Source organism: Cornus florida, unplaced genomic scaffold (assembly GCF_030987335.1).
Source record: "Cornus florida cultivar Cherokee Brave unplaced genomic scaffold, ASM3098733v1 CherokeeBrave_3.0.0_Hap2_Chr11, whole genome shotgun sequence".
Taxonomy (NCBI): domain Eukaryota; kingdom Viridiplantae; phylum Streptophyta; class Magnoliopsida; order Cornales; family Cornaceae; genus Cornus; species Cornus florida.
The window spans coordinates 136,581,504-136,607,803 of NW_026775581.1; the positions used below are offsets into that span (position 1 = coordinate 136,581,504).

The 26,300-nt window shown below is 34.6% G+C and overlaps 1 protein-coding gene across 2 annotated transcripts; it reads left to right on the plus strand.

Annotated features, from left to right (window-relative positions):
* The first annotated feature begins 1,401 nt into the window (after positions 1-1,401).
* On the plus strand, positions 1,402-8,665 carry LOC132285152 (CRM-domain containing factor CFM2, chloroplastic). 2 transcript variants are annotated; one of them, XM_059787321.1, is made up of 14 exons: positions 1,405-2,332; positions 3,271-3,799; positions 3,884-4,014; positions 4,466-4,780; positions 4,863-5,019; positions 5,184-5,476; positions 5,836-5,895; positions 5,981-6,037; positions 6,124-6,243; positions 6,542-6,790; positions 6,892-7,117; positions 7,597-7,727; positions 7,821-8,151; positions 8,236-8,665. In XM_059787321.1, exons 1-13 carry the CDS (start codon positions 1,583-1,585, stop codon positions 8,034-8,036), a joined length of 3,234 nt encoding a protein of 1,077 aa, XP_059643304.1. In that variant the 5' UTR covers positions 1,405-1,582; the 3' UTR covers positions 8,037-8,151; positions 8,236-8,665. The 2 variants fall into 2 exon arrangements, with proteins under 2 accessions (XP_059643305.1, XP_059643304.1); XM_059787322.1 differs by lacking the exons at positions 7,821-8,151; positions 8,236-8,665 and having other exon boundaries at positions 1,402-2,332; positions 6,887-7,117.
* Positions 8,666-26,300: the final 17,635 nt, after the last annotated feature.

The following is a 26,300-nucleotide window of genomic DNA, read 5'->3' on the forward strand; positions in this document are numbered from 1 at the left end:
CCTTCATATTTTCCATCTTATAGGTCCATTATGCTTAATAAGGGGTTGTTGTCTGTCGGATTTGCATATGGGATGGCAGTTTTCCATCTGTAACAAGATTAGAGCTATTTCGTGAAGGGTGTGTGTGATATGATTTGGTGTATTTGGAAGGCTTGGTATAGGCTTTAGTTCTTACTCATAAAGTAGAAAGCTTTTTATGTTTTTTTGCTTAGGAACAACACTCAACTACCAATCAAGAGAGTGTCTAATGTTGCTTAGTAGCTGTTGTTTGAAATCCTTTATAAAACTTGCTGTTGGAGCAATGACTTTCTTATTTCTCGTCTTGCTTTCACCCACTTCTATATCTGTTGCATTAATAACTCATCATCATCACCAGCATGGACACTCAATTGTTGAGTTACACATATGTAGAGGGCTTCGTGGAAAAACCTACTGTCGAGTCTCACTAGATCACCGAAGCGTGCAAAGAAAACTTGCAAATTTCTGTTACCAATGATCACATTATTTAATCCTGCCATTTGAGTTTGCTGGTACTCAAAAATTGCGGTAAGGAGTGAATTTTGGATCATACTAGGGATTGATATCTGGTCGGATAATGTTTAATTTTCCAAGCTATTCATCATTTAGCAGTTGAATTCCAATTGCTTTACAGTTTTACATCAATTTGATTAGGGTAATATAGTGTACTTTTGGCGCCACAAGCTAGAAAACTTGTCTCACAACTTTCAAAGAGAAAAAGGTTTACCGGAGGGAAAAAAAAAAAATACAAGATGTACCCGATAGTGTTTCTCTAATCCAGTAAAAGGGTTCTCATCCGGTGAATTTTAAACTAAATTTATTTTAATTCTAAATTCAAAGCACTAATTTGATACTATCAAAGATAACATCAATTTAATACCTAAAAGGGAATCAAATTGCATACTGACCATATAATATGAGAGTTTAATGTATCAAGCTGGCCTATTGTTATCTTCCAAAGGTCATGAGGTTAGACTTGTTTACATCTATTAATAAATAATAATAATAATAAATTCTAAGCAGTGAAGACAAATGATTCAAGCAATAGTTCTATCATGTCACACCAATAATAAGTTCCATTTCTCAAAAGTAAAATCAGGCAATGTTCTTAAAAATATCATGTTAATATGCTTTTAGTGAATTTCAAAACAAAAATTATTTCCTGACAAGTCATTCAGACCTCATATTCTATACTGCAATGATGAATAGAAGACAAGTTTCTGGGTTGTAATAATTTAATTTTCTCTTCTTTTGATGTACAGTAAGAGTTAATAAAAAGACAAATGGTTTCATATTAAGAGGTTAATATTATTTTTAAATTTATTTATTTATTTTTGCTGTTTTTCGTTGTTTTCTTTGGCAACTACTTTTTGATATTTTCTCTATTATCCCAACAGAGTGTGTAAAGATTCCAAGTTTCCTTCTAGGCTTATTGGAAGAACAAACTGTTCTAAAAATTTGAAATGAGAAAGACAAGTAGAGGATAAGAATAAGAGAAAGAGGAAACTGAAACCAGTGGAAATCAAATGAATTCAATTACGAATTCATCAGTCGTTGTAGCCCAATGATGAATCACGCTCTTGTCCGCCAAATGCTGCTACCTAATCCTTTCTGCAACCACCAACCTTCTTCACTCCCTCCCAAAACCCTCCCAAACCCTTCGCTCCCAATTTTCTTCTTCTACCCATCACCACTCTCCCAAAACCCTAATAAACCATCCAAACCCCTCCTCCACCGAACCTCCGCCTCAGCCACCCAAGCCAACTCCCAAACCCTGCCCAAATCCGCCATCCAAAGAATCGCCGACAAGCTTCGCAGCCTTGGCTACGTGGACGACGACAACAAAGATGGCCCGAAGAAAACCCTAAATTCCAATACCAACCGTACATCGTCCCCCGGTGAGATATTCATTCCTCTGCCTGATCAGTTACCCAAGCACCGGGTCGGGCACACAATTGATTCGAGCTGGAGTACGCCCGAGAACCCGGTGCCAGAGCCCGGGTCGGGGAGTGCCATACAGAGGTTTCATGAGTTGAGGCGAGAGGTTTGGAAGGAGAAGGTGAAGAGGAAGGGAGAGGAGAGAGAGAGAAAGAATGTGCCGACGTTGGCGGAGTTGACGGTGCCGGAGGAGGAGCTGAGGAGGCTGAGGACAATTGGGATTGGATTAAAGAAGAAGTTGAAGGTGGGGAAGGCGGGGATTACGGAGGGAATTGTTAACGGGATTCATGAGAGATGGAGGCGGACAGAGCTTGTGAAGATCGCTTGTGAGGATTTGTGTAGGATGAACATGAAGAGGACTCATGAATTATTGGAGGTTAGAGTCACTTAATCTGAAATGCAATTCATAGTTAAGTAATAACAATTGTGATTATTATTTTTTGTGTAAACTTGGTTGAAACTTGGAAATCTTGAATCAAAGTGATAAATCTCTTGGAATTTTCGTCTGTTACTTTGATTAACAAGTTTGTTATGCTACCATAATGTAGTGGCTGCTAAGCATTAACAAGTAACGAACAAATAAATTATAATAATCACTAGAACCAGAAAAGTTACATTGTTACTCAGAATTCAGCGGTCTAGTTGAAGAACATTGAGCATCAATATAATGGGCAGATAAAATGGGATTTACATGGGTACTTTTTTGAACTCCTGGAACCTGCAAATATTCTCTTTTGGATTCATTCTGAAGTTTTGGTATCTTGATAAAATATTGTTGTCCACTTTTAATTATACATCTTATACTCCCTGAGACATGTTTTGCCAAAAATCTTTCAAGGTATATATGTGATATCACAAATCAAGTCATTATTTGATGAGGAATGACTTGTTTCCATGTGGAAAACCAAAAATGAAACAGATTCACAAGTCTTAGGATGACAAGTAGTAGCATCTTTCACATTTGTTTTTATTTTTTTAAAATAATTAGCCATTTTATAGCCAAATCAGATTTCATGACAAATTCCAAAGACTTGTTTGGACCATTAATAAAGTTGAAATAAAGTGTAGGCCTTTAACAGCCGTCATTATTTATTTATATATCTTTATGGGTCACCTTATATAGGATGGCAGTTGAGATTGTTGTTACGGTGATTTAAAAAGATTTTATCTGCATGCAGATGCTGATTGAAAGTGAATGGATTTGGTTGACATAGATCGTTGTTGTTCAGCATGAAATTGATGAAGTATCGGAGTTTTGCCTTTTAATTGCCTTTTTATATTCGTTTAACTTGAAATTGTTTCTGACATTCTCAGAGGAAAACTGGTGGGTTGGTTATTTGGAGGTCTGGAAGTAATATAATATTGTACAGGGGTGCTAATTATAAGTATCCGTACTTCTTTTCTGATAACAATTCAGAAAATGACACTTCTGCCACTACTTCATCTGATTCACGTGTGGATTGTGGAGTACACGTTAGAATGGAAAGCTACTCATCTGGTACAGATGGTGTAAACTCTGCTGGACCAAATTCATCCAGCAACAAAGCTCAACCACCCCTAATACAAGGTGTTGGTTCCCCAAATAGAGTACGATTTCAACTCCCTGGTGAGGCACAACTCGCAGAAGAAGCTGACCGTCTGTTAGACGGACTTGGTCCACGATTTACTGATTGGTGGGGATATGATCCTCTGCCTATTGATGCTGATCTTCTACCAGCAGCTTTTCCTGGATACAGGAGGCCCTTCCGTCTCCTTCCATTTGGGGTGAAACCTAAACTAACAAATGATGAGATGACAACACTGAAGAGACTCGGTCGGCCTCTTCCGTGCCATTTTGTGTTAGGTGAGTACCGTGAGTGAACTAAAATTTCACAGCTGTTATCATTCTGCTTAACATTCGTTTCACTTACTTTTATGTCATTATCAGGAAGAAACAGAAGACTTCAAGGATTGGCTGCTAAAATAGTCAAGCTCTGGGAGAAATGTGAGATTGCAAAAATTGCAGTTAAGAGAGGAGTCCAGAATACTAACAGTGAATTGATGGCTGAAGAGTTAAAGGTTTTAAATTATATGGAAATTCCTTCTTATTTTCTATCATTATAAATTGCTGACATTTTAAAATTATGTATTATCTGATTTTTTTAAGTATATGTCAGTTTTTAAGCATGATTTTAAATATTGGTTGTTATCATTATTTCATAGTGCTATTATTACATAACGGTATCGTCAAGAGGAAAATCTGTTACGGGCCAATGCACAGGTCCTATAGACCAATAGAATGAAGAGGAGAGGAAATAATTTACATGGAAATTGTAAGAGAGACAAGTCTTACAGATGCAATTGATTGATTTCTAAGTGAGCTTTGAGGATTACTTCCACAAACTGTTGCAGAGGCTGGTACAACCTCTATAAGAGAAGAGAAAACTTCATTGGGAAAACCTTTTTGTTATGACTCATTTTCTTTACAGTTTCTTAATTAACATGTATTTATTTGAATGGACCATTGCAGCGGCTGACTGGAGGCACCCTGCTCTCACGGGACAAGGAATATATTATATTTTACAGGGGAAAGGATTTCCTGCCAGCTGCAGCTTCTTTAGCAATAGAAGAGCGGAGAAAATATGGAATTCATGGGGAGAAACAGGTTACAGATGACAGTACATTAGTTATGGCTATGCAGGACCATAAATTTGAGACTGTGCAAGGTGGTTCTGAAGATGAATGTAATGGGATAAATGACCAGAAACAAAATCATGTCTCTGAAAGAAGGAAGCCAAGGTCCATTGAAGCAGCTATTGAAAGAACTAGCACCAAGTTGCAAACAGTAAGTATTCATATAGATGCTAATGCTGACTTCCTGTTCAAGTCTCATTTCATGCTTGCTAATGGCATATTTCTCCTGACAGGCACTAGCAAAGAAAGACAGTGCAGAGAAACTTTTAGCAGAGCTGGAGAAGGAAATGATCCCCCAAGAACCTGAAATAGATAAAGAGGGTATCACTAAAGAAGAAAGATATATGCTGAGGAAGGTTGGCTTGAGAATGAAGCCTTTCTTACTATTGGGTGAGTTTGCTGTCTAGTGCGGTATCAGTAAATCCAACAGCTGTTTCACAAATTTTCTTCCTTTCTGAAAAGAAATTGAAAAGCATTATGGAAGCTATCAGAACATTTCATTCTGGCTTCTGCAGAAGTGGTCCCTGATAAGTATTTTTCTCTTCCATGCACAGGTAGACGAGGGGTTTTTGATGGAACAATCGAAAACATGCATCTTCACTGGAAGTATCGGGAACTTGTGAAGATAATATTTGGTGGGAGAAGCACCGAAGAGGTTTATGAAATTGCACGGACATTAGAAGCAGAAAGTGGTGGAATATTAGTGGCAGTAGAGAGAGTCAGTAAGGGTTATGCAATCATAATGTATCGTGGGAAAAACTATGAACGACCCACTTGTTTGAGGCCTCGGACACTCCTAAGTAAAAGGGAAGCAATGAAACGCTCTAAAGAAGCACAACGTCGTGAGGTAAGATTGGTTCTGTGGGTGTGTTGTTGGGTGGGTATATCATACTAAGAAGTTCGTAACTCCAATCTAGTTGTATGTCCACTAAAAAAGGGAGCATGTTTAAAAGGAAAACCATATTAAGTGGGTAATTGGGGTTGTCTGGCTAGGTTCATTGTTTGCTTGGAAGGTCTGTAGTGGTGGTGTCCATCAACTTGAAGGACTCAGTTGTCTTTCCCTTTAAATCACGAGGCTCTCGTTTTTTGTACAGAATTCTTTACTTCATACTTTCTTATTATACCTTTTTCTAGTTCTGTTAAGATGTTGACCCAAAATGTTATCTACTTATTTGTCTGATTCATTATAGTTTGTATATCATGCAGTCCTTGAAACTTCATGTTTTGAAGCTTGGCAGAAATATAGATGTGTTGAAGCTACAGTTGGTGGGTATTATGCATCCATTCTACCTATATCCAGTTAGTTTGCAATTATTTTCAACATAAATTACAGAGTTTTGTCTTGACCCAGGCCAAGGACAAGGAGACGAACAGTGTGCAGTCAGCAAAAGGATCAGAACTTCAGCTGGTGAGTGATCTCTTTCTCTCTCTAATTTCATACAAACCTCACCCAAGTGATATAATATGGGCTAAGTTTGATTAGTAATTATCCAGGTCAAAGAGCAGAAAACAAACGGAATGCAGCTTACCGAAAACAAGAGATCTGATACTGAACTTGAAACTAATTACCACTCTTCTATAGTATCTCCTGCTTGCAATCTAGAAAATGTAGAGGTAAGGAGCATACCATTTGGATGCAATTCTATGTCAGTGATATCCATCGTTTCGAAGCACTTGCGTCTCCCGTTAGCTATCAATAGGCCAGATACTATTTTTTTGTAAGGCAATAGGCCAGATCCTATTCAACTGTCATGATAGTCTTAGGCCTTGATTTTTGGCAGTGTTACTATAATTTAGGCTTAAGCTGTGTGAAATCATTGAGGCTACGCCTCATTCAGATGAGGCACATTTCAACGTCTGCTGAAATTTCACTACTGACTCGAGCATTTTGTTTATACCATTATATCTGTAGGCTAGAGAAAGATATGGAGTTGATTCAACTTTCTTTAATTCAAATGATGGCATGGTATCTTCAAGTGATACTCTCGAAATCACACAGCGGGATATCCTGGCAGATTCCTCTTTAAAATACAAGGAAAAGGAAGTGGGCAAGTTTGATTTAACTGAAGCAGAAGTAGTTTTTAAAGAAATTAATGTTGTCATGGATATGAACGGTGAAGGTGGAGATGTTGAGCCTGCAAATGGTCCCGATAATATTAGGGTAAGATTTAATGACTACTTTTTGTTGATTTCATTTTTCTTATTTTACTTGGATAGTTCTGAAGCTGGTTACCGGTATATTCTATTTTATCACAAGGTCAGACAAGCTTTTCGCATACTGTCAATGCTGAGCCACATTTCACTGAGAATAAGACCATTGCTCCATCTGATGAATCACAGAAAAGTGATTCATCATTATTAGTTCAAAGAGCTGTAGAAATTGGGTCTAATGGGACACCTCTTAGAGCTGCACGGCTTTCCAATAAAGACAGGCTTCTTCTGCGAAAGCAAGCCCTCAAGATGAAAAAGCGTCCTGTGCTTGCCATAGGTAATATCCATGCACCTCTATTAGTTCTGGATACTTGCTTATTGTTTTTTTTTTTTGGTGGTTGCTTTGACCATTGCTACATGTAGTGGGATAGCTTGAGGTTATGCTCCTTACTGAAAAAGGCTTCGCAAAATTATATTGGAATTGCTGGATTTCCTTTGCAAAATTACCTAAAATTTGTGGAGGTCCACCTATAACTTTTTGGCCTAATGCAATCTGCTAATCCGTATTTAAAACAAAAGAATTTGATAGGCAAGTGACATGTATACATACCATCATTTTTGTCTGATTGGGGACTTGAATCCTCAACCTTCCATGTAGCAGGATGAGGTGATACCACTTGGGCTAAGCCCTTGGTGATGATTTTCAATTTTTTCTCGCCTATTTTAATCTGTCTTTTGGTAACTTAACAAAGTATGAATAGCAAATGAGGAGAACTTATCACAGTGGGCATTTCTGCTATTGCCATCATTTCATAGGGAAGAGCAACGTTGTTACTGGAGTGGCAAAAACAATCAAGGCGCACTTTCAGAAGCATCCTCTGGCCATAGTGAATATCAAAGGAAGAGCCAAAGGGACTTCAGTCCAGGAGGTTGTTTCTAAGCTGGAGGTCTGTTTATGGGAATGTCTCTTTTCTTGTGCTTTCATTTAGCTCTGGACAGATTGTCTGAAAGCTCTTCTTTTTCTTCTGTTTTCCTCACAGCAAGCCACAGGCGCAGTTCTAGTTTCTCGGGAACCCAGTAAAATCATACTTTACAGGGGTTGGGGAGCCGTGGAAGAACCTGGCCAATCCGTCCAAAAGAATACAAGAGACGTGAGGAACACTTCAGCAGGCAGAGAGGGTGGGGCTCAGCCGGTTATTTCTCCTGAGCTCTTGTCAGCCATCAGACTTGAGTGTGGGTTGCAGTGTAACCAATAGGGACAGGAAGCATCCTAGAATGAATTTGGAGTTTGTTTCAAATGTTACTTTTGCATTGTTTACGGCACCAGTTTTCTCGTTCCTGCTTTGAAATATTTGGAGCCCATTGACAAAGGTCACTATTCTTTTATAGAGTGCAAGTATTATGACTTAGAATCATACGATGAAACCATTCATCTAATGCACAAATTGTTTGCAGGGTCTGATGTCATTATAGTGCACCACATGTTCAGTTAAAGTGCCAAGGCTCATGTTTAGATGTTGAGTTACATTTGGAGTGATATCTTATTGGCCCAGCTCCCTGGCTACTTCAAGGCTTAACTGAAGGTCAAAATCGGGCAAATGGTACATTTTTCTGGAAGGTCAGCCTGCTTTCTAAACTTCTCTTGGTCTTGAATGGTTGCAATTCTTGTGGTAAGTGTTGATTCTAGAATAATTGATGATTACAAGTAGATTGGGATAATGCTCCTGGAGAAATTTTACAGTAAAAATGTAACTATCTGTAGAATTGGTGACGAGTTGAATTCAGGTAGATCGAGTTCTGATTGTTCTAGAACCATTCACACTGGAAATTTCAACTATTACTATTTGAAGATGCTGATTCTTTAATGAAAGGATAATTATTTTCAGGCTCAAGTCTTCAACCGAAGACTTTTTGCTTGGCCCAGGCCTATCAAAACTCAGATTGAAATGTGGTGAAGTTATTTGTAACATGATGTGATTTCGATGGGTCAACTGGATTCCTCACACGCACCGTGATTATCGCCACCTCTTGCAGCTGGCCATGTTTATCATATCCTCCCTGATTTTCCATACTATCATACAAAAAAACCAGCTTCTTTTCTCTGTACGTCATGGAGAAATTCTTTGCAGCAATACCCTGGACACTAAAGTCGTCATGTAATGCTTTTCACGAGTAAGTACTACATACAGTCTGAAAGTAAAAAAAATGCTTTTCACGAGTAAGTACTACATACAGTCTGAAAGTAAAAAAAAAAAAACGCGTTAGATCGTGGAATTGTTAGAGAAAGAACCTTTGGAACATCCTGGGAGGTGTGACTTTTGCTTGCACTGGATAGCCTTTGCGACGCTAGTGAGCAGTAAAAAGATGTGGAGGTGAGAAAGTTTGTTTCATCTATGTTGAAAACATACAGTAAAAAGATGTGGAGGTGAGAAAAACATGTTGAAAACATACGGTAATATGTTGAAAACATACAGTAAAAAGATGTGGAGGTGAGAAAGTTTGTTTCATCAATGTTGAAAACATACAATGTATGGGATTGCCTTTGGGCTCTGCTAGTGACAAGTAAAGGAATGGGGAGGTGGGAAAGTTGCTTGATACATTGAAAGCATGAGCTTTTAACTTTTTTCAGGATTTCACAATGATGATCTACTTTTGATAATCTTGTTGGTTAGGCTTCTTTGTTGGTTTTTTTGGTTTAGACTATATTGCATCTAAATGACGCCCAGAAAAGTTACTTGAGAGATTGTTTTACCAGTGGGACAGATATTCAGACCCCACTTCCAAATAAAGTCCAAAATTACCATGTCCCTCTCAGTAGAAAAGGCGAAAGAAGAGAGAGCAACATAGAATTGTGTTGGAAAAGATACAAGAAGACTACAGTTATTTTGGTCGGGAGATAATTGTCTGTTTCATGAACTTTTCAATAACATATCCTTTTTCACCATTACATTTTTCTCTTTTCGAATCTTGTCTCGTTGTCCCAATATTTGGAATGGAGATTGAGATCTAATTCTAAACGTCCATTCATCCCTTGATGTTAGTGTTTTGAGGGAAACTTAATCCACTTTACAGAAATTCAGCATTTGGTATTTATGACCTACTTGATTAAACCAATACTGTTCTTAATCTTTTTTCTTTTTATTTGAAAACTAAATTTCTGTTTATGGATTTTAGGAAAAAAAAAAAAAAAAAATCCACTATTATTTGAAAACTAAATTTCTGTTTATTATTATTTTTTTTGTCTTTCAAAAAAAAATAATTAAAATTTTAATTCTATTTAAAAATAAAGAAAATGACATGTTAAATTAACAGCCTCCATTACATTAAAAAAAAAACAAAGAGTCTAAATAGCGTTACTCTTTCAGGTAGGAGCAATGAAGCACACGCGATCACCCATATCCATATGATCCTCATTTACTGAATAATTTCAAGAAGAGTAATAATGCTAAACTCTCTAAGATTGGAAGAACATCATTTGACCCTTCAAAAAATAACCACAAATAGAGATTATCCTTGTAAGAAAATGTTGGGAAGTTCAAATTTGAACTCTCCGCACACTCACAATGATTGGGTCAATTCAATTTGAAGTAAAAACAAAGGATAGGTGCTGGACCAACATGCTTGGCCTAAGGTATCAGGCTCCTCTTTTTCAGAGGGAAGTCAGAAATTCAAATTTCAGTTAAGGCATGTGTGTATGAGAAACTAACTAAAAAAAAAAAAAAGAGTAGTTCTTCGTGAGTCATTTTAATTTAATCTTGTTCAAATCAAATCAAAAGACGGGACATAAATATAGAAATTGTTATGAGGCAATTTAATTTTATTTTCTACAAATAAGGTTAGCTGTTAGAGTTCAACTGGGACAAAATTGTGTGAGTTGTTTACCTAAAACATAAAGATACTCATAAATGCTTCTATGAAGTAATATAGTTGTATTTTTTATTTTTTATTTATTTTTATAATACATCAAAAGAACATAATCGAATCATGCCTAAGTATAAGATAGTATGTAATTAAATAAAATTCAAATAATACTATTTATGTTTTGTGCCAAAAGAAAGAAAGAAAAATGGTTACTTCATCTTGAGAGGACACAAAAATATGAGACTCCGCCTTTCAGATCTCAAGAATAAAACGTCTTTTTCATGAGAACGGAGGTGTAATGACAAACAAACAAACAAGGCACCCCTCGCCAATAAGGTCATTTTATTTACCCCATAAAAACAACAAGAAGGTCATTCGGGGGTGGACGCTCGTCTCTTCATATATATATATATATATGGACACTCGTCTTGTTGGGACTTACTATATAAATAGCATGGACAAGATATGTCAAATTTAAGCAAAGACATGAAAACGGTGCAAACTTGATTAATTTCAAAATTAGCGTTCGTTCTGAAAATTGTAACACACAAAATTATGTGAATATATCTTATGTTAGTATTTTTTCTTCATGTCATTACATGTGTAACGGTGAAGATTGATTTGTAATGAAAATTTAAAATGTATTGGCAAAGTGTATGTAATTGAAGATGTAAGAAAAATACTCTCTCAATTTGAAAAGAATAATTCTCCACATGGAATATTTTTCAACCCTTTTTTCTTTTTCTTTTCAATCTATTTATAAACTGTTTCAAATATTTTAGAAACTTCCTAACTAACTTCTTATGTTGGACTGACTTTCTGGGCTCATCTTGGTTATGGGCCCAATTCCTTTTATCTTAAATGGGATTCCAAATTGATTCGGATCGGTTGCTTTTGCCTGACCCGTTCCTAACAATCTGGGTCGTACCCGTTCAGACCATTTTTTATATTCTGTAATATATCAAGTAAAGTGTTCTTAATGCGTCTCACATGTATATGAAGAAGTAGTGACACTCGCACTTATATGATGCCTTACTACTCTAATAAAATTTAATTTTAAATTATGAACTAAATGAAATGTAGACATGTATTGGGAGTGTAAGTATAGGTTTTTTTTTTTTTTTTTTTTTTTTTTTTTTTTTTTTGTCATTATGTAAGTATAGTGTATCCACACATAAAACATCTTGGCAAAAATGTCCATGCCTCTTAACTTACTATTATTACTAATACGCGCTACACGGAGGGTGGAGTTTATGTTATCATGCTTGTGTATATGTATATAAATATATCCCTTAGTTTTCATGAAAGATAATAATGACACACACTTTCTCTCTCTCTCATCATGACTCATGAGTACTCTGTAGGTAACTCCTGTGAGGAGTAAGAAAGAGACTGGCACAAAAAACATGGAGCTTTCATCTTTATTTCATTCTTCTTTCAACGAAGCCAGAAAAACAATCATCATGTCTTCTTCTCTCTGCCCACCACCTTACCTTCTCCAGAGCCATCATCATTATGCCCACGACCATAACCTACTTCTTAAAGTACCATCATCATTATCATCACCATCACCAACACCAGCACCAACACCATAGATGGACCTACTTTTGCTGATGATGATGATCATGATCAAGAACAAGTCACTCATGATCAACGTTTTCAAGCACTGAGGGGTACGGTCTTCTTTGGATTATTGACTTCAGAGTCTGTCACTTGTTTGGGGAATCAAGCATCGTGGTCCGATCATTTGCTACATCAAGCAAATTAATTAAGGTCTATATATATATATGTTCTATAATTTTTAATCTTATTCTGCCTATATATGTAGGTGGGTGTCTCTCTCTAGCTTTTGCTGTTTTGTGAGTTCACATTTTAGGTCATTGAAGAAGACAGTAGTAGAAGTATTATGGTAAGAATTAAGATCTGTTTATTCCTGTATTAATTAAGAGAAGCTAGACTACTACTCGATCTCTCTTTCTCTGTAGTTTGGTATTTGGTACTTGCTTTGTGTGGGGTTTTCTTGTATGTTTGGATGATGATGATGACTATTCTAATATGAAAAGAATTTATTATCCTTGACAACCTTTGCAAATATATATATTCACTGTCCAATGTTTGTATTAGATCGGTCTTTAATAACTATATTGTTTATAGTCAGTATATGTTTGGAAATCGATCAATAATCTTGGTAGACCAAGCAATTTACTAGGTCTTACTATCTTCTGTGTTTTTTTTTTTTTTTTGGGTGCCTTTGTTTTAAATGAGTCAACGTAAAAAGATGGATCTAAAAGGGTTGTGGTTTAATTTTGAATTTTGCATTTTAGATCAATATTAATGATATCTGTTCATGAATGCAAACAAGACAATTTTATGTAAGGTCTGTTCGACTCTTTCTTTATGCAGAGAAGCTCTCTCTCGATCTGTGTGTTGGTAGCTAGCTAGTACTTGATTGCTTTGTGTGGTTGTCTTGTTTGTTTGGATCATGTGTTGTCTTGGTGTAAATTAAGTGGATCTACACCAAAAGAATATATATATCCTTAATTGTGTTATCAAATCATGCACTGATGGAGCAAGTGTTAATTTCTGCTTTGTCTTTTAAATTAATTAATTGTTGCAAGGTTTTTTACTGGTTCCTTCAAGCAGATCGATCAACGAGATCTCACATGAATTTAGGTATGTTAGTGGGTTAGGGTTTGCTTTAAAATTTGTTTGCTCTTGGCTGTAAACTCTTTAATTTTTTTTTTTTTTTTTCTTGGAATATGTAAACGTACTCTTTAATTTTCTTCTTTCTGTCTTTGTAGATCTTATAGATTTATGCGTTCAGTTAATCCTCTATAGATTCAAATGAAAAATAAGTTTAAATCATCTACGAGTTTAAATATGCGGATGACAATTATATGAATTTCATCTGAGCTTACTTATGAAGATGACTATATGCCTAGCTACTTAACAAAGTAACCAAGAAAATCCCTCCCTCAACCTCTCTCTCTCTCTCACACACACACAAATATATACACACATATCTTCTATATGCATATAAGAATTGGGGGAGAATATATAAGTACAATACCTAGTTAACTTGTACGTATATGCGTATGCATGTCGATCATGTAAATATATTTAATGGTTAAATTAATGTGGCTTCATACATGCTATATATATGTATGTTTAATTTGTTGATCAAATTAGATGGTGTACCAAAAATGGAATTGATATGCAAGTTTGATGGTTGTGTCCTACAATCTCTCTTCATGAGATGTGATGCACTTAATTTCTGCATCAATATATATAATGTCAGATTGGCATGCAGAAATTAACTCACTCACTCACTACTCAACAGATGCATATTTATGAATGACATAGATAGGAGTAGTTGATTATGTTTCATTTTGCCCAATAGTCTTACCAAATTACCCCAAAATTGTTCACCATAAATCTGTGTAGAGATTTGTTGAGTTTGGTGCATATATATGTAATGTACATGTATATGTATTTATATGTCTGCAGTGCATATATATATATATATATATAACTACAATAAGATTGAGGAAGGTATTATGCATCGATCATAAAAAGAGAGCAATGGTATATATTATTGGAACTCTCAAGTTCAAATATTAGAATAGTCATTTACAGTAATATATATACTGTCAAGTGTTTGATCTATGTATGGTATATCTCTCTCTCAAATTTAAACTCAAATAACCTAAGCGGCATAAAGAGCTTATCAAGGAGCGTCTACCGTGTTGGAAGTCATCAAGTCAAGTTAGATTACTATGGTGAGGAAATTATTATTAGTATTATTATTATTGTTTGTGTGTTAATTGATTTAAATCAATTTCAGCTGTGGTCAACTTTTTGTTGATGAAGTATCATGATTCTAACATATACAGTATCAAAAAATGTTTTTAAAGGCTTCAAGAGTAATGTGATATAGTTGAATAAATATGGAGACTTCCCAACTTAATTGTATGGCTCCAGGAAGTCGTGGGAGGGGGATAAAAGTGAATTTCATATAATTTTTTTAAAAAAATTTTAGAGGGAACAAAGTGAAAATTTTATAGGTACATAATTAAAAATAGGAAAAATTAGTAGTATATAATAATAATAAAAAAAAATTCAGCCATTTAATACAAAAATTCTGTTTGGTTCAGTTTTTTTATTATTATTTTTTTAAAAAAAAATTGTTCAAAAACTCTTTAATTTTCTTAAAATTGTTGTGTGAAGACTTATTTATAAAAAAAGGTATTTTCAGATAACCTCTTTTCATCGATATCAACACAAAGTGAGATTCACTGGATTTAAATAGTGCATAATCTACCAACTAATTACCAATATAAAGGAGTAAAATATGGTACCAATAGAGATGGAATGCAGGTGGATATTCATAGTCAAAACAAAACCCTACCAAATGGGTTGAATTGGCAGTACTATCATGGTGTGGTTCACATGGTATGCAATGAAGAGTTTCCCATGTTTGGACAAAGAAATATCACACTGCATATTCCCATTATCATTTCCCTGCCTCTGTTAAGCCTCCCATTTTGGGATATGAATACCCATTTTTTGTTCCAATGGATAAGAAGCAGGTCTTTCTCGTTTGGCTGAGCCCTTTCACACGTACGCTGCAACTTGGTCTATCCCATCTTTATATTGGAACAAATTCAATTGGGTCCTCATCAATTATATATATATATATATATATATATCTAACTTAAACTTGTTTCAAGAATCAAAATTCAAAAGTAAATTATGCTGTACTATTTCAAGAACGTGGCATTCATATCATTGGTTTGGAATCTTTGGTTAGACTATAAGCGTTGTAGCTGCGTAGGGATAACCACTGGTACCAAGACTCTCTCCTACAGAGTAAGGGGCACAGTCAACGACATAATTATTATTCTTTCGGTTTCAAAATAAATAATATGGGAATTGTGACAATCATACTTCTTAAAACACTCATATATTTTGAGACGGAATAAATATTTATTACTCCTAAATTTCTTTTTCCCTTGCCCGTTCTTGCTAACATATTACATCGGACTGTACCACATTAATGCATTTTTCAGTTACTATTATTCTGCAGAATACTATACGTGTACTCTTTAAACTCGGTTCACCCATTATAAACTCAACTCAATTTAAATGAAGTTGTTACCGTGTCGCGCGCGCGTATATATATATATATATATATTTTTTTGTTGGAATACCTCAATGAAATTAAATAGACTAAACTAAGAAAGCTCATCAGCTATTCCGTGCTACATGCTCCATTCTTTGAACATAGTCGCGTAGAAAGAAGAACTTTCAACCATAACAAATTAATTGAATTGAAACTAAAGAACAATAATTGAAAAATAAATAGAATATCAATGCATATTTTTTCAAAAACGTAGTAATTTAAGTGACAATTATGATAAAAATTACTTGAAATTATTTTAATATTGTAAAAATTAGTAAGAAGAATGAAACTAAGATCAAGTGTAGAAAACATCCTTAAAATATGCTTACAGTGCATATCAAACCCCTCACGTGCAAAAAAACACCCCTCAAATTTCAATTTGATACAATTAGGTTCTCCTGACACAATTAAAATTTAAATTAACCAAATTATCCTTACCGAATCATTTTATAAAATATATAAAAATAAAATTAATGACATCGTTTTGCACACCCTATCCAATTGCATCATCAGAGGGCCTCGCGTTCTTGACAGGTAGAAAGTTGAATATGTGGAGAAGAAGCATAGACACGGCCGACAATGACAGTGAGCTCCCGGCGAATGGACTGTGTTCCAGTAAGGGCCGGCGGCGATGATGAAGAAAGGTGGAATATGATGGTGTTGGGATTTATATGCCCTGTTATAGCAAATTCCTGTTTGGATTAAAGTGACATATGTTCCTGACGTTTATGAAATATTTATGTTTTATACAATTGGTGAATTCAATGTACTATATTTCGATTCATTATAGAATTGATAGTGTCCATTTAATTACAAGAGATATTTATATATATGTTTGTGATGGCAATCAATGCATGATATATAAATAGTAATTATAAATGGTTCATAGTCGGTAATTATGGATGGACTCATAATTAATTAAGATTTGAACTAGATCCGCGTTAGGTTGAGATATATTGCGAGGGCCGTCGTATGCAATTGTTCCCTATCACCGTCATGGCATTTGACTCTTAAGTATGAGAAAATTATAAACTCTTTTATTAATTAATAATTACTTTGATTTGTTCGGCGGATTCTTCGGGATCCTTAGACCGACACTTTGGGTAGTTATGTAATTAATAGTTAGAGGGTTATATTTTCAATATTTGCATCATTGCTACTTGTATTTATTTTGTATTGATTATGGTTGATCACAAAGTAAATTCGAAGGCCTTCGTGTATTTTTAGACAAAATGATTTATTATATATTTATTTATTTAAATTATTATTTTTGTCAAACAAATGTTTTATTGTGATCGAGTCAGAAATAATCAAAGGTACCAAAATAAATATATTAATTAAGTAGTCGGATTGATGGCTTTATTTATCCGATAACTAATTATGCATAGAGGGGTCAAAGTGCAATATTGACTTAGAGGTTATTTATTATTTAATTGGAGTTCAATTAATTTCTTTTAGTGGAGTAGAAATTAATTTATGAATTAATTGAATTTGGTCCATGGACCGGGCCAATTATTAATTCATTGTAGCCAATAAAATAATAGGCCCAATGGATTCTCACTCATAGCCCAACTTGATATTGGAATCATATTAGATTTGAGACATGTGAATTAGAGATTGAGAAGGATTAGTTGTTTCCTTTTCTTTATCTTTATGTTGCCTATAAATATACATGATCTATATATATTTTAGGTGTGATTTTTAGTAGAAGGAAAAAGGAATATATTTTCTCTCTCTAGAAAATTAGGGTTTATGTTCTCATCTAATGGAGGCTCTCACAAGCTTAGTTTTCCAAGGTCATTCATGGAGGCATATGAGTGATTCCTAAAGGCAAAACAATTACCAAGAAGATGGAGATCCAAGAAGAATGCATATTGCTAAGGAATCTACAATAAGTGAGAACATTCACTTTAGAGGAGAGATCTAAGGTTTACTCAAACCTTGATGTAAGTATTCAATCTTTTAATTGAATGATACATCATGTTTTATTTTTGCATAAAACTTGTCTCTATGTAATGAATCAAGATCTATGAATTTAAATCCCTCGAAAAGTTTTTAAAATTAGCACGTTTCCTAACAGTGGTATCAGAGCATGGTTTGATTCATTACTAGAGATCATGATTTTATGAAAATTCATCATTCATGGATCCAATTTTGATATGCATATATTTATTTATTGATATATGTTGATGTATGAATTAATATATTGATATATATTGATACATGATGATGTATGTATAATTGTGAATGGATGATGATATGTGTTTTGGGCCATGGATGAAGCTTATATGAATATTGAATGTAATTTTATCTTTGGATGAATGTAATTAAGGCTTTGATTTAGCCGTTTGAAAGTTCAATGATGTAATTTAATTTTTTTCATTGTATTTCAAATTGTAAATATTTTTAAAGCTATGTAATCTTCGTCAAAGGATGCTATGAAGCTTCAAGAACGTCCAAGAGGGTTAAATTAGGCTTCAGGAATTTTCTGGGATTTTTTAGAAATTTTTCGGAATTTTTCTGGAATTTTTTAAGGCCTAATTTAATTTCTGGAATTTTTCGGCGATTTTCCGGCGACCGGAGAGTTGTCGGCGGCAAGGTTTTGGCCAGAGATCAAGAGGGATTGATGGGAAATAATCCCATGTGACGCGGCTAATGATAGACCCTCGCGCATTACTTAGAGCATATAAATGTTAAAAGCTGAATCCATTGGCCATTTAAATTGCTTCTGTCTGTTATTTATTTATTTAACTGATGCATGGAATAATTAATTGTTTATTATTATTATTCATGCATTGGATCCATGATATTTAATTAAATGACTTGATTTATATTAATTAAATTATGAAAATTAATTGGATTTGATTACTAATTAATTTGAGAGCACTTATTGGGAAACGAAAAATCATTTTTGTAAATTATTTTTAAAGTGTGCTTCAAATTAAATATTAGTGAATCATTTAAAGTCCAAATATTTTCTAAATTTAATTGGATTAAAATCAAGACGTTTAACATGCATCATATCATGTATTTGAATAAAATGAAAACCCTAATTATGAATGATTAAAAAAATTGAGTGGGAGCGGGGATTTTTATACATTGCCCCATGGCCTTCGTTATTAATACCATTATAATTAGATCTTCAAAAATAAGGCCCCACGCATGATTTGAAGAGTCTTAATATTACAAGAATGGTTGTCTCATGAAAATAAAAATATTAAATGTTCATTGTAATTAGATCTTTAAAAATAAGGCCCTACGCATGATTTAAAGAGTCTAAATTATAATGACAACATATTTAATGTTTTATTTTTCGTTAGAGCTTTAATAACGTTATACACTTAATCTAAAATCAATAGTGTTAGCTCCCCAACGGAGTGGTCTACACTAGGTGATTTTAGAAAGGCTAAACATAATCGGGAATCATTTCATATAGATAGACAAGACATTGTCTTAAGAAATATGGAGATGATGGGATTTGCCCGCCAATAACAATAATGAACTTCGCAAACCGAATAAGTTATTGGTGTATTGGTTATCCGATTTTTCATGCAGTGGTTAAGGGACCCACATATTATTTTAATGGAAGTGCTCACCTAATAGCAAATGAATCTCTACAATAGTAATAATGAACTCCTCCAACAGGATAAGTTATTGACATATTGATTGGTTGATTTATTATGCTACAGAGTTAAGGGACCCACATTAATTAAAAGGGATTGTTCACCAATAATGATAATGATCTCTTGTTCGATTGAGATTTATTATATTATGTGGTAAACCAACTCATTTTAATTTTAAATATGCATGACAGTATTAATAATTCACCTTGCATATTGTATGAATGCATTTATATTCAGGCTAATTATGTCTAATCCATTTTATCTGCTTGCTAATTTCAATGTATGTGGACTTCATTTATAATGACTAGAAAAGGAATTTAGATATTTTATTCACAACGTGGTGGTACAAATGTATTTACTACTCCTAAAACCTAATCCTTTTATTTTAAGATACCTAAGAGAACATTAATGCTTTAAATAAGTGAAATAAGACAAATGAGATGAATTGGTGCAATATTCTAGAGTTTACCTCGAATACGCTCCAAAGCTAACATTTACATTATTTTATTTTCTTCAAGCATCATGTTAACTGTCAATAAGATGTTTTGGTGAGATTAGATAGAGAGTATGCTAAAGTACTATATCAGACTTGAATAGCATCAAGATAGCCTAAGGAACTCCAGTATGAAATCGAATTTTAGAAAATGATTGTTTATTATTTAAAATTAGCTGGAGATCAATAGGGCTGATTTGGGTGCTAAGTTTCAAGTTGACATGATTATTGCCTTGTTACCAAACTTGTTCGACTCTGTTAGAGTGAACTAAATAAGGAATCAGTTTGAGTTCACACTCGCTGATATTCTTATAGAATTGGTAACAGATGAAGGGATAATCAAGAGTTTGGGCGTTCCTATCAATCTAACCTAGTCTATACCATCTTCTTCTAGGCCCAAGTGAACGGGCAAAGCAAAGAAGAAGGATGATAATAGGACTAGGCTAGCACAAAACATAGGTATCTAAAAGGTTAAAGGGAATAAGGCAGTGTATGTTGAGGGCGAATGAAACTGTTTCTTTTGCCGTTAACTAAAACACTATAGGACGAACTGTCTAAGCAATGACGTGGCATAGGAAAATATATATTTAATCATTGAGCTATGTTATGTGGTTGCATCTATTAATTCCTGATGGATAGATTCTGGAGCCACTAAACATGTTTGCAATTCATCGTAAGGATTTCAGGAATCTAGAAGCCTTGATGATATGGATATATATTTATCTTTTGACCTGATGCCAAGGTTGTAGTTAGGTCAGTGGGAGTATTACATCTGAAATTAGATAGTATGAGGATATTAGTATTAGAGAACTATCTTTATGCACAGAAGTTAGACGCAATCTAATTTTTGTTTCACTTGTGGTTTATAAAAACTGTGTTGTTATTTTGTAAAACTGGTTTTATAAAATTGAATAGATATGCTATTGCTTCTGGTGTATTGAAAGATGGTTAATATACTATAATCACAAACTCTTAAGATTTGCAGGATGTAAAAACTAATATTGCATCTTCTAGATTGAATGTTAAGAGAAAAATTGTTATTCCTGACTCATTGTATTTTTAATGTCTATTTTTGGGTTGTTATCAATCAAAATAAGATTCAAAGATTGGTCAATGAAGGTTAATTACCTAGTGAGGCAGGGGAGCCTAAACCAAACTTGTGAACCCTGTTTTGAAGGATAGATAACTCTTAGGGATTAATCAGCCAGATGAAATAGACATAAAGGACAATTGGACTCGGTACACACTGACACGTGTGGTCTTATGAACATCCAAGCAAGATTACTCACGTTTTGGATAAGTTTATCTGATGCAACATAAGTCTTAAACTCTTGGTATATTCTGAGAAGGTTAAGACTGATGTGGAGCACATATTAGGTAAACTTATCAAGACACTTCGATCTGATCGAGGATATGAGTATTTTTTGGGATAGTACAAAGACTATATGGTCAATGAGGGTATTATGTACCAGTTTTCCGCAATTGACGGTAAATGCATTTAGGTGTCAAATAGGAATAATAGAATTCCACTTAACATGGTTAGATCTATGATCAGTTATACCACATTATCTCTTTCATTTAAGAGTTTAGCGTTAATGACATCGATGCGCATTATGAACTGTATTCCATCTTAGTCTGTCTCAAGGATACCGTTGAGCTGTGTTTTTTACTAAATCTTAGTTTGAATCACATGCACGTATGGGGTAGTTTTGCACATGTGCGTTTGATATGGACAAGTAAGTTGGAAGCAAATCATAGGCATGCTAGATTTGATAGCTACTCTTAAGTCACTAGGATGGATTATTTTATGATCTCAATGATAAAAGTTGATTGTTTATACTCACTGTTTATCTATAGGAGGATCATATTATGAATTACATACCTAGTAGCATAATGTTAGAGAATATGGTATGAGTATCAGATGTACCACATTTGAACACACTTATTATAGAGATTGAGAATAATAAATGAATTCTCTATTGATGCGTCAGCATCATCTTGTACACAGATTCCTGCATCGGTACATTATTGTAGTGGGAGGATTATCATCCAATCCGACAGAATCATGTTTTTAAGTGAGACCATTATGGATATCCCTGTTAAACATGAGTTGGACCCAGTAAGCTACACGGAAGCGTGAACCGATATAGATACAGATCGTTTTGGCGAGTTACTATGAAATCAGAGTTGGAATCTATGTATTCTAATAAATTCTGGGATCTTGTAGAACTTTCTAGTAGGGTGATTCCTATGGAAGGCAAGTTAATCTACAAAAAGATACCAGAAGATTTTTTTGTGAATAAATCATGAGTGTACAAGGGAATGTCATTATTTTTCTGATTCAATATTTATATATGACATCCTACTCATTTAGAATGATGTGGAAGTTTTGTCATCGATAAAGAGGTAGTTGTTCAATTACTTTTAAATGAAGAATTTTCAAGATGTAAGTTATATTTCTAGGATCAAACTTTTGCAAAATCAGGTTAAAAGGAAAATAGGCTTATCTTAATAATCCTACATTGGAAAAGTTTTTATCAGGTTTGGTGTGCATAACTCAAAGAATGAGTTCTTGCTTTATTGATATGGATTGCTCTCTCTAGTAAGTAGTTTTTCAAGACTATCAAAGGAGATTGAGCAAATGAGACTGGAACAATATGCTTCGACATATGAGAGTCTCATATATGCCATGGTCTATACCAAACAGGACATCCGCTACATAGTAGGGATAGTCAGTAAAGATCAGTCCAATACTGGACTTGACAACTAGTCTGTTGTGAAAAATATCATTAAGTACCTAAGGAGAATCAATGATATCATACTCATTTATGGATGTGATGATATGGTCCTAGTCAAGTATGTTAGTTCTGATTTTCAATCAGAAGTAGATACTATGAGGTTCATGACTTAGTGTATGTTCACTTAATGAAAGGGAAATCAGTTGGTAGATTGTTAAGCAGATTTCAACTGCTGACTCAAACCTGCAGGTGGAATATATTGCAGCCTTAAAGGCGGCAAAAGAAGCCTATTGGTTTGATCTCACTGATTTAGAGGTTGTGGAGCATACTAGCCTACCTATCGAGCTATATTGCGACAATAGTGCAGAGGTAGTCCAAACCAATGACCCAAGGTTCCATAGATGAACAAAATACACTGATAGGAAGTATCATGTTCTACATGATATTGTCCAGCAAGAAAATGTACTTGTGGCTAGAACATTGCATTGGAACACAACTTTGTTGATCCATTAACAAAGGTGTCGTCGATCAATAGTTTTGATCAACACCTGGATAACATTGGAGTTAGATGCAATTTGAATTGGCTATCAGGAAAATGTACTTGTGGCTAGAACATTGCATTGGAACACAACTTTGTTGATCCATTATCAAAGGTGTTATTGATCAATAATTTTGATCATCATCTGGATAACATTGGAGTTAGGTGCAATTTGAATTGGCTATGAGGGCAAGTGGGAGCTGTTGAGATTTATATGCCCTGGCATAGCAAATTCCTGTTTGGATTAAAGTGACATATGTTCCTGACGTTTATGAAATATTTATGTTTTATACAATTGGTGAATTCAATGTATTATATTTCGATTTATTATAGAATTGATAGTGTCCATTTGATTACAAGAGATATTTATATATATGTTTGTGATGGCAATCAATGCATGATATATAAATAGTAATCATAAATGGTTCATAGTCGGTAATTATGGATGGACTCATAATTAATTAAGATTTGAACTAGATCCGCGTTAGGTTGAGATATATTGCGAGAGTCGTCGTATGCAATTGTTCCCTATCACCGTCATGGCATTTGACTCTTAAGTATGAGAAAATTATAAACTCTTTTATTAATTAATAATTACTTTGATTTGTTCGGCGGATTCTTCGGGATCCTTAGACCGACACTTTGGGTAGTTATGTAATTAATAGTTAGAGGGTTATATTTTCAATATTTGCATCATTGCTACTTGTATTTATTTTGTATTGATTATGGTTGATCACAAAGTAAATTCGAAGGCCTTCGTGTATTTTTAGACAAAATGATTTATTATATATTTATTTATTTAAATTATTATTTTTGTCAAACAAATGTTTTATTGTGATCGAGCCAGAAATAATCAAAGGTACCAAAATAAATATATTAATTAAGTAGTCGGATTGATGGCTTTATTTATCCGATAACTAATTATGCATAGAGGGGTCAAAGTGCAATATTGACTTAGAGGTTATTTATTATTTAATTGGAGTTCAATTAATTTCTTTTAGTGGAGTAGAAATTAATTTATGAATTAATTGAATTGGGTCCATGGACCGGGCCAATTATTAATTCATTGTAGCCAATAAAATAATAGGCCCAATGGATTCTCACTCATAGCCCAACTTGATATTGGAATCATATTAGATTTGAGACATGTGAATTAGAGATTGAGAAGGATTAGTTGTTTCCTTTTCTTTACCTTTATGTTGCCTATAAATATATATGGTCTATGTATATTTTAGGTGTGATTTTTAGTAGAAGGAAAAAGGAATATATTTTCTCTCTCTAGAAAATTAGGGTTTATGTTCTCATCTAATGGAGGCTCCCACAAGCCTAGTTTTCCAAGGTCATTCATGGAGGCATATGAGTGATTCCTAAAGGCAAAGCAATTACCAAGAAGATGGAGATCCAAGAAGAATGCATCTTGCTAAGGAATCTACAATAAGTGAGAACATTCACTTTAGAGGAGAGATCTAAGGTTTACTCAAACCTTGATGTAAGTATTCAATCTTTTAATTGAATGATACATCATGTTTTATTTTTGCATAAAACTTGTCTCTATGTAATGAATCAAGATCTATGAATTTAAATCCCTCGAAAAGTTTTTAAAACTAGCACGTTTCCTAACAGATGGTTCGGCAGCAAACTTATGGATGTGCTCGGAGAAGATGCATGGCAGCGCATCGGACCAGACGAGGGTGAGTGATGCTGAGGGCACGCGCGAACGTGACGTGCCTTTGCTGTTAGCGTGTGTAGATCATGACGTCCATCGCTGTAATGATGGTAGCCTGGGTCTCAGATTTTTCGACGGCAACGACAAAACACAAATTACTTCACTACCCCCATTTCATTTATTCAGACACACAAATTACATAAAACAATCTCTTACTCTCTCCCTTGCATCTCACCAACCACATATTCTTCACCACCTTCTTCCTCCGTCGCCACTTCCGCCTCCATCGGTGGCCAGAGAAGATCCGAACCTCAACTCCCCTGCATATCGTCCCTCAATAATCTTCTCCCCTTGTGACCAATCTCTTATCCTTCCCCCTCTCCCCACTATCACACAGCCACCCCCACCCTTCATTACCATTATTATCTTTATGCCCAGCCACCTCATCTTTCTTCATCCTCCACACCACCATCGCAACCTCCACCACAACAGCCATTAACCCCATATTTAACACCACCACAATGACACTTGACCTCGAAAACGATGCCCAAAGCTACATATATATGTGTGTGTGTGTGGAAGGGGAGAGAGATGGATTAAGGGGTTGTGCTTGAACCGGCGAAAGTGTCGGCGGCAAAACTGTGCAGAAACGACGCCGGCCAACTAGCAGCGGGGCGCATGTACGAGTGTTAGATCTATTCGTAGAGACAAATCTTGGCGTGTGGGAGCGTGATATAGAACAGGTTTGAGGCGGACAGATCAGCGATGAATACCGAAATTTCCTGTGTGAAGCGGATGGATGAGTGATGGAGCCGGCTAGCACGGGACGGCAGAGGATGATTGCAATGAAGAGGATGATTGTATAAATAACCCTGGGCATTTTGGAAAGAATAAAAAGACAAAATGAGTATTACAACACTAATTTATATAAGATTTTTGACAGAGGAGTAATTTTGTAGAATGTCAAAAGATTAAATGTGTTTATTACACACTTTTTCAAATATGAATAAAAATATTATGAAAAGTATATTTCAAAGTGTTTTCGGCACTTAATTACCCAATGAAACTATGCAAAGAGATTGTTGCCCTTATTTTTGGTTCCTAGTGATATTCACTCCTCTTGTTCGACTATGTAAACAAACTTAGTAGTGTTCCATTTTTGCTACCGCCTTATTCTTATTCGTTTATATTAATCGAAATTATAATGTTGCAACTTAGTTTTGTTTTCAGCTTTTTAATTGCAATGTTTTTTTTTAACATAATCCTAGCCTAGTTATGCAAAATTATGCAAATTAAAAAATTTAGATTGTTCAATTAAGTTAGTTGAATTGGATAAATTTCTTATTGATGTAAACAAATAAGAGATTAATTTCAAAAGAATAAGAATAAAATGACATATGTGTACTAAAAGAAGTAGAC